The 9,831-nt window shown below is 50.2% G+C and overlaps 1 protein-coding gene across 1 annotated transcript; it reads left to right on the top strand.

Moving 5' to 3' along the window:
• The first annotated feature begins 1,106 nt into the window (after positions 1–1,106).
• LOC118509611 (putative gustatory receptor 2a) lies at positions 1,107–2,735 on the top strand. The gene is made up of 3 exons (XM_036050421.1): positions 1,107–2,239; positions 2,303–2,401; positions 2,493–2,735. Exons 1-3 carry the CDS (start codon positions 1,145–1,147, stop codon positions 2,595–2,597), a joined length of 1,299 nt encoding a protein of 432 aa, XP_035906314.1. The 5' UTR covers positions 1,107–1,144; the 3' UTR covers positions 2,598–2,735.
• The last annotated feature ends 7,096 nt before the right edge of the window (positions 2,736–9,831 follow it).

Below are 9,831 nucleotides of genomic sequence, written 5' to 3'. Positions count from 1 at the left end.
CACCATCGTAAACCTTTTCATTTATACCCATATCAGCGTTCCATGCCTGCCAACGCTCATGTGTGGTTCAACTATTCTGATTTCGAGCAGTGGGAGCAAACTAAACCGTGTGGAAACCATTGAAACAGACAGTAAAAATTATCCTTCTATTTTTTGTACCCACAATGAATGAACAAAATATACAAAACGAATGCACGGTTGCAATGAATCGAGTTTGCTGTTGCATGGTCATGGACAGAAATGGTCTGTCTGGAGGGGTATGGATGGGATGGCTAGTAGTGTAATGTGGTCTAGGAAGGTTGAAATAAATCGTCCTAGGAAGGATAAAATAAATGAAATAAAACGACTCTTAACGGATCGATCCGGAGTCGAATGCAGCCCGCGGGTGCTATGAGTCGACCCAAACCTACGGGCCGAACTCGCTTTGCTTTGCTTTGCTGCACCTACGGGTCGACTCTGGGAACTGGAATTAGGAACTAGGAATCACTAATGGCTAGTAAAGCCGTCCGCCTGCAGCTTACTACGGTTGTGACAGCTGGATTAGATACGAGCTGGGAAGGAGTCGAGAGGCAAAATTCGCCAAATTCTAATCTCTGGAAAGATACGATACAGGATTGGATGGTGGATTGACGGATCCGATTCGATCTGGATTCGATTGGCATTGGGTAAGGAAACGGAAGGTACGGAGAAGGAGTATTTTCTTAATAGCAAGCCAATGGACAGGGGGTAACATTAACACAGTGGGGTGAAACGCTGCCCCAGCCCAAGAAGAAGTCGAAGAAAAGCAAGTCGAATCCGTTAAGACACGATGGAAATTCGGCTGCGGGGAGCTTGGGATTCGTGCTGCGGATGGCTCACCTATCGAATACGACCTGGCAACCGTCTCGCCCGACGTTCTGACGCACGAAAAAGTGTGTTGGGCGAAACAAGCGCCGAATTGAATAATGCAATACCGTTAATGCCCATTGGTAAAGCACACGTGGCGTGTGCTCTCACCGTTCGTTAGACGGTTAAGCAATCGGAGCTGCTAGTCGGTGACTGGACTGCTCGGTATAAAAGGACATCCATTACCGGCCGGTACCATTCATTGCAGCCCCGGGGCCTGTGTGACAGTGTGAGAGCGTGTGCGCTGCACCCGTAAACGATGAAGAGCAAGGTGTCCATCAACTCGATCGTCTCGATCATTGAGTGGAACGTGAAGTTTTACCGGCTGGTCGGTTTGGCCCCGTTCGAGCTCAACACGAGCCACGTGCGGCTGTCGAAACCGTTCTGCTGTGCGGTCGGTGGATTCGTCACGCTCTACTGGACCGCGATGGTGTCCTCGATAGCAACCAGCAACCATGCGAACGATCGGATCTCGCGCATCTCCAACTACTTTCAGCTGATCACGAACGCGATCATGCTGACGGCGATACTGCTCATGCCGGCCTTTCGGTTGCGCAATTTCGCCGAAGTGACGCGCGCCCTGCGCAAGCTGGAGCACGACCTGCAGAAGGACTCGCTCGGCAGCAACTTTCGCCGGATGGTACGGTGGAACGTTGGCATCGTGTGCGGAACGCTCGGTGTGCTGGTGTTGGCGACCGGGTTCGACTGCTACGTGACGGTGTTTCGCGGCTCGATCCGGGCGGACTACTGGATCATCACGATACTGCCCCAGTTCGTGAACGTGATCGCGGTGACGCAGGCCATACTGCTGCTGCTGTACATTAATGGCCGGTTCCGGATGCTGAATCGGCTGCTGGTGGAAGAGCAGCACCCGGTGGCGGGCAGGAAGCATACGTACGAGCAGTCCGGCCGGCTTACCGTGGCCGGGCCGACGAACGATCCGAAAAAGTTGAGCCTGCACGTGATCGAGGTGCACGGTTGCGGGATGGACGGTGCATCCTCGCACAAGCATCTGCACCAGCTGCCGAAAGTCCTGTACCGGTACAACGATCTGTACGACATCTGCAAACTGCTCGATCGCTACTTTGGCTTGCTGTTTCTGCTTACCTTCACCTCGATCTTTATCGTCACGACGATACAGCTGTACTACAGCTACACCATTCTGTACTGGTTTACCGGCGAGAATGGGTTCACGATCTGGTCGCTGATGGTGTGCCTGAACACGATTTCGATCAATCTCGGGATGCTGCTAACGATCGTGCTGCTCTGCGAGCAGATTTCCAACCGTACGAAGCAGGCGAACGATCTGCTGGCGGACCTGCAGCTGCGCGGTTCGCGCCATCTATCCTCGGAGGTAAGCAAACGGACACGGGAAAGCCGGCCAACACTCACTGCTATCCCATCGCTTTCTCATTAGGAAGTCATCAAGCTGACCATACCATTCCAGGCCCCGAACAAAGTGTTTAAGTTCTCGGCGATGGGCTTTTTCCAGATCGATTGCAACATGCTGTGCGGGGTAGGTTGGGCTGTTGTCGTTGTGGTGGTAGGCTAAGACTGCTTGCAGCCGTGCTAACGCTCACGTTTTTACCTTTTCCTCGGGAGCGCAGATGATTGGGGCAATCACGACGTATTTGGTAATCTACATACAGTTCTACATCCTGTACGCGGACGAGGTGAAAAAGTCAACGTTTGTGTCCCGGTTCCAGATTTAAGCTACTGCACTGTTACGATGCGTTGCTGTCCTCGGGAGAACCGAGGTGAGTGGTGGTGTAACACCACCCCGGAAATGGTGGTTCGGACGATTGTCTGCATCTATGTGTTGGCAATAAACGGAATGGCTTGAGTTGGAATACGCCGCGTTGCCTGTTCTCCGGGCGATTTGGGCTGGGTGAGCAGGGTGATATAATATACTCACGGCACATGCATCAAAAGGGATCACAGGAACATCGAGTCGGTGAGTTGAGCCCAGAGGGCAGCGTTGAAGAGTCGATCCCAAGCGTCCCGCAACAGTTAGTCTCTGGGCGTTGCAGTTGCGTAGGTCACTTGGACCCTTCAGAAGCGCAAAGCGAACTGGGTGTGTTTGCTCGGGATGGATTTCAAGCAGACCAGGGGACGAGCAGCTGTGGGTCATTCAATGTCCAATGGGGTTGCTATGATCGGAATGGGCGCATCCAGCCCTGCAGTTGGATGGGTCTACCAAGCGCCTGGATGATCAGTGAGCCAGTATCGATGGTCCTGTCAGAAGAGGCTGACCAATTCAACCAGCTTAGTGGTGGTGGTTGAGCGCCTAAAGCTCCGAAGAGGAGGTTCGTGCACAAGAACCTCAAAAACCTTGGCGCAGGCACAGAGTCATGTCTCTGTCAATTGAGTCTCTTTATTGACTGGACCTAGCTGTGAGGTTTTTCAGCTGGCAGGAAACATTTTCTGATTAAAGAATGGAATGAAAAAAACGAAGCCAGAAGTGGCGTACTGGCGGCACCAGGGGCGAAGGATGGCTTAAGACGTCAGACGCGTGTCAGGACGTCCGCTATCTACGTCGCAAAACGTGAGGAACGCCGGAGGAATTCCGCTTGCTGCGAGAGCGTGAACCTATGCGCCTCATGTTCGGTGCTGAGGATCTTTCCTCACCTAACGAACCACCTTCCTTTGGGATGGTCCAATGGTCGAGGGAACACGGCAGGACCGGGGTTCATATCCCATCCAGAGACCGTCTCCCCGTGCGTAGGACTGACCACCTTGCTGCGGGTAAAATCAAGTGTCAGAAAGTCCGAAATGGCATGCCGCCAAGACCTTTCGAGGTTGTGGAGTGCCAAGTAAGAAAAAGAAGAACCAACCTTCCAACGACCAAAATTGATTGCTGCTGACCAGAAGCCGGACCAATCTTCTACCGTTATCGTTACGGTGCTCATGTAAGTAACCTGTTGACTTCCAATGTATTGGCGATACGTTGACTCCTTATCGACTTTAGCATGTGAAGTCCATGATACTAACGTCATGCGTCGTTGGGGGCCCCGAATCTGGTCTAGGAGTTTTGTGAGACGTCGGTACAGTAGGCCGTTCTTCTCTGATGTTGAAGAATGTGTCTTGCGAGCGCAGGGTGCCTTGTCCTTCGTTGGTGAACTTTGAAGAAGACGATCTCGGATTTCAACCGAGAAACTAAGGCGGGAAACCCATACCCTACCATAGGGCGGTGACGGTCATGGCAGCGTAGTAACAAATGTCGTAACAGTTCTCACGTCACGTCCAGTTGCTTCAAAGCTTCGGCTGGGTGCGATCGTACTCCGGGGGTAGTGCGGTGATCTAAAATCGTTCAGTTCAGGCCCCCTAAGAAATCGCAGCTCATTTCATGTACTTATTTCAATTGCCTGTTGCTACTCTTTACAACCAGCCAAGGATGAAAGCGGAGATGGGAATGCCTGTATGTTTGGAAAAACGGGGTTATAAGGAATAGCACGGGTAAAGTTACTTAAGTTAAGTTAAGTAGAACGGGGGAGTTCGGCGAGGTGGGCAATGGGAAGGTGAAAATCAAGCGTTCGGTGGTGATCTCTATTTAACATGAAAGTGGCAGATCTACCAGGAATCCGCCGAGAAGAATTATACTTCTGCCTAGTTCAGAGGAAAGCCAGACAAGCAAGGAAGCTGCTGATGGGTGTGCTTTTTGACTTTCCCGGTAAACGTCAAGCTGTCGGTCTTCGGTAAGTGTTGAGCCGGGTTCCTTCCGGTAAGATCAAGGAACTGATAAGTCTAGCGTTCGACACGTTGGAACAGAATGGCGACAAGCAATGAGGTTGTTGATGGAAATATGAATTGCAAAGATCAATTCTATTTATTTTGCTCACCCTGCTCTGGCGATCAGGCAGGGCAGCAGGTAGACGCAGCTATCGCTCAGTACTGTATGGAGCAAATTGTGTCCGTCCTGATCGACACCATGCTGCAGATCGGCTGGAGGAAGCTACCATGCTTACAAGCTTCACCATCAGTTCGTTGCTAACGACCGTTCCCGTTTTCTGCAGGATGTACCGGGTAAACGGTAAGCTGCCGGCGCAGAGCGCTTCAGCCAGCAAGCATTCCACATCGAACGTGCGCTCAGTTTTGAACCGACGGCACTCGAACAGGAAATTCATCAAATTATTACTGAGGTATGGGATAGCGAATCGATGCCTTGTGATTGGAATCTTGCTATCATCTATCCCATATACAAGAAAGGGAGATAGGCTAGAGTGCAGCAATTACAGGGGTATTACGGTATGGAATACCGCCTACAAGATCTTCTCCCTAATCTTACAAGATCGACTTGTCCCATTCGTCACAGAGATAGTCGGAACATATCAGAGAGGATTCCGAAACGGAATATCAACCACTGACCAGATCTTCACGATGCGGCAAATCTTGGAGAAGCTTCACTCCTACCATCTCTTCATTGATTTTAAAGCCGTCTATGACAGCATAGCCAGGGTAAAACTATACGACGCAATGAGCTCATTTGGAATCCCGGCCTAGCTTACGAGGCTTGTAAGAATGACAATGGCCAACATCACATGCCAGGTGAAGGTGGATGGAAAACTCTCAGGGCCTTTTGCTACTACCAAGGGCTTGCGCCAGGGAGATGGGCTTGCCTGCCTTCTTTTCAACCTGGCGCTAGAAAGAGCCATCCGCGACTCGGTGGTGGAAACTTCGGGGACCATCTTGTATAAGTTAATGCAGATCCTGGCATACGCTGATGACATAGACATCATTGGTTTGAGGCTCTCCTATGTAGCAGAAGCTTCCCAAAGGATCGAGCAAGTGGCATTAAACGAGGCGAAAACCAAAATGATGGTGGCCCCACCAGCGGCCCTGCTAACAAACACTGATTTACACAGGGGTGATGTACAGATGGGTGACCGCACCTTCGAAGTCGTCCAAAACTTCACCTATCTGGGGTCAAAAGTCAGCACCGACAACAACATTGATGTTGAGTTACGCGCACGGGTGCTGGCTGGCAACCGGTCATACTACAGCCTGAGGAAACTTCTTCTGTCGCGACGGACGAAGCTGGGACTGTACAGAACATGCATTGTCCCAGTACTCACATACGCCTCTGAGACATGGATTCTGTCCAAAACTGACGAAGCCCTCTTAGCCGCGTTCGAGAGGAAGATGCTCAGAAGGATTTTTTGCCCCGTATGTGTGGAAGGACAATAGAGGAGCCGCTACAATGACGAGCTCTACGAGTTGTACGATGATGTTACCATCGTGCAGCGAATTAGACTCGCCAGGCTCCGGTGGGCTGGTCACGTCATGAGAATGACACCGGACGACCCAGCCCATAAAGTCCTTTTAGGCCGTCCACACGGACAGAGGAGGCGTGGTAGGCCCACATTGAGATGGAGTGATGGCGTTAATGCGTCCGCCAGAACGGCCGGGATACCGCTTAACCGTGAGCGGTATCGAGGATTGTTGCAGTAGGCCAAGACCGCAAGGCGGTTGTTGTGCCTGATAAGTAAGTAAGTCCACCCTGCCTGCTGGAAAGCCTGGTAGTTAGTTCCCATCCATAAAAAGGATTACAAACCGGATTCGACTAACTATCGCGGCATTACGTCGCTTAGCGCCTGACGTGAAGAACTTTGAGCTTGTGATGAACTACGTACTTCATGCTAGTGCATCGTACTACATCAGTGGTCAACCGGTCAACCACTACAAATCATCCTTTGCCACAGGTCCATCAACGCTGCCCTGCATGTAGATGCCATCTACACTGACATACCGAGGGCAGCTTTCGACAGCGTTCCACACGCACTGCTACTTGCCAAGCTCGAAGTCCTCGGATTTCCTATCTTAGCACCGGGTGAAAAAGGGATCACATCTCTTACGCCCTGTCCACGCTACTTGCTGAGTGCCACAGGGAACCAAGCTTGGTCCGTTGCTGTTAATCACACAAATTAACGACGCGGACGATGCGAAACGATCCGCAGTCCGAAGCTGGCCCGCCTGTGCCTTCAAGCAGCCTTGATTGCGTTCCTGTTATGGTGCTCCCTGAACGGATTAGAGCTGCGAGCAGACAAGTGCGCCGTCGCAACGTTTTGGTGGAAAATGCAATCCGCTTCCCTACCAGTAACGGTTGTGCCATAAAGCGTAAAAGCTGTGCCGTTGATCTGGCACTGCTCCTTGACCAGCTTGAGCACGTTGAAGAAAAAAGCACAACCAGTTAATTGGGCTGCTGAATCCATGATCCGATCTTATTTGCGCACCTGGAGCGTCCAAGTTGACTACAACGGACGATGCGCGTTACTAGGTCTTCAGTAACGCGCGCGGATTATTCACCGCTGGACTGCTCGACTGACTCGGAATGCCTCGCCGGCGCTGCTGTCGAAGCTCCAAGGCGGATAGCTAACAATTAAACACACAATGTTTAATTCTTTAATGTTAATGTTAATGTTTGTTCTTCAGGTTGAAACAATTCTTTACTGCATCAAGTCAATCATGTGACCAGGACCAACGCACGACCACACGTGAAACGATCTACGGGGCGTGAGAATGCTGGTTTGATTCTCAGGATGGGGCTGCGGAACTTCTCTTGCCATCCGCTACTGGCAAAACGGAAGACCTCAGTGTAGCTCAGAAGAAGAACAAGTACAGTGTGCAGTGTGCAATATTCTCGGCTCAGACTGATACTCTGCAACGGAACGATGGAAACGCGTCCTTGCGTTCCATCTCGTTCGTCCCTTTGACTTACGAAGCTCAACTAGCACAAAATGTAGGATCTAGGAGTTCCCAAAATCCCTTCTCAGAGGTTGCCAGTTGTTGTAGGTGCGTTCTTCAGCCACGTATGAAATTGCGCCATCCCTACCCTACCGCCATTAGCGCATTAGAGTCATTAGGGCTAACAGCCATTGGTGTGCCTACCAGACGCAGCTGTGCTACATCCCAGCATTTGTCTGTTCCCAAGCTGCAATTACGCCAATTCTTTCCATTAACCTTCGAAGGATATGCTACCTCGGATCTGTAGAGGGGAGACTGTCGGACGAGTAGTGCCTCACCGATGCCCTCAATGGTAAATTATCTGATGGACCGGTGTGGTTCCGACCATAGATGCGTAGTTAGTGCATAAATAGCCATTTCAGTGGCATCTTCCATTCTGCGTGCGGGTAACGAGGTCTCTGCTACCTACCTACCTACCTGCTTGGCCGATGTAAGAGGCTTGAGGCCTGACGCAGCCATTCAAAATGGGGTATCGTCCTTCGACGAGTTCTTTCGAGGACACCCTCACGTTACTCTCGTTCCACGGCACTGTGCAGCACAATGAAGATAAACGACTTCTGCCAGCTGTTGGTGTACTTGATGTAGGTCCTCATCATTCGAGAATCCATTCGAAATGAACTTGCCGAAAGACCTCGGCAACTGCAAGCCAACCATTTCCAGACAGAAATTCTTTGGAGAATTCATGGGTCACGGGTTGTCATGTAGCAGACCTCATCATAATGGAAGGAGGTTCCTTCTGCCCATTCGGGATGTCCCTTTTCTTACTGAATCTAGACTTCTCTTGATTTGGTTTCCCAAATCAATCCCATTTCTATCTAAACCCAATCGTGGCGTATGAATGTGATTTGTCAACGTTTCGTTACGATCAACAGCATAATGGCTTGAGCATCATGTTTGCACCACGCAAGCAGACAATTTTAAAATGTGCAAAGACTATGAAGCTGGGTGTTTGCTTTGCGATAAAGGTCTTATTTTGCCTGTCGCTTACCTCAAAAGCTATTGCACAAAATACTCCACGTAAATTATACAATGCAGTAAAAATTGTCAATTTGGCCACAGTCATTTCCCACTGACAAGAATCCAGGTTCAAGAAAATGAACCTTATTAAATTATGAACCTTTTAAATAAAATTGTACCAAGCTCTAAATCTGGTGTTAGACCTCAAATCTACTGGTCCGTTGGAAAGGTCTCTGGAGCTGCTTCCGAATATCCGAAGCTGACTGGCCGACTCCCATGACCACCCAGCGACAAAGTGACGGACGAGAGAAAAGAAGACACGGACGGAGGGAGGAAATTGCTCTCCAGTCTGTCGTCGTTGTTCCGATATCGTCGCGCAAGCAATTCGACTCTAGAGGGTTCCAACTTTCTCTTCCTCTGCTTTGTCGAGGTATTTCAAGCTACGACACCGGAATCCAGCTATCTGGTCCTTCTCCTGTTACTTGTGCAGACCGTTCCAACGCTGTACCGAATTTAGTGGACCGGCAACTGTGTGTCTTATGTACCATTATTATATGCGGTGAAGGTGTTTCCTACATCCATCGTATGACCACGTGTGCTAGGAGTATCATCCGAACCTGCTTCGTTTGAAATTCTCTGGAAGTGTACTGACTTCCGCCAAGTCGATCTTGTACCGTCGGGTAACGCATCTGAAAGATTTTTGTTCTACAAACCACATATGAAGAGTTTCAGGGTGAAGTTGCTTTTCTGGTGACGCTGCTTATGCGAAGGCAGTTCATTGGCCCGAAATGCGCCATATGCATATGGCGATCTTCTAATCCAAGTGTCGCTTACACATGGCACGGAGAGTTGGAAGCTGCGTCCGTCGAGGAATTTAGCTCGATAAAACTGTAAAACAAACAAAACTTACCAGCACTTCCGGCATCGCCGTTCAGTCGTCCACTCTGCATTCGTTTGGTGCAAAAGAAACAGGCATTATGTTGTCTCCTGATCGTATTTCTCCTGTTCAGCACATCGCTGTGCTTTCTCTGAGGGGGATGATGTCGTTCTTCCGGTGTTCCATCCACACGTTAGATGCTAGCCAGCAGCGTGGGGTCGTAGTATGGCTCTTCGCCAGTACGTCGATTACTCCCTTCCCTGCTGTTTGCAAAATCTGCAAAAGATACATTTGTAGCTTGCCATTCGAGTATTCGGTCATCCTAGTAACCATCGAAGTGAGATTGTTTTGTTGTTGCTGTTGTTGTTGTT

This window comes from Anopheles stephensi, chromosome 3, assembly GCF_013141755.1.
Source record: "Anopheles stephensi strain Indian chromosome 3, UCI_ANSTEP_V1.0, whole genome shotgun sequence".
Classification (NCBI taxonomy): Eukaryota; Metazoa; Arthropoda; class Insecta; order Diptera; family Culicidae; genus Anopheles; species Anopheles stephensi.
This window is presented reverse-complemented; position numbering and strand designations above follow the sequence as displayed.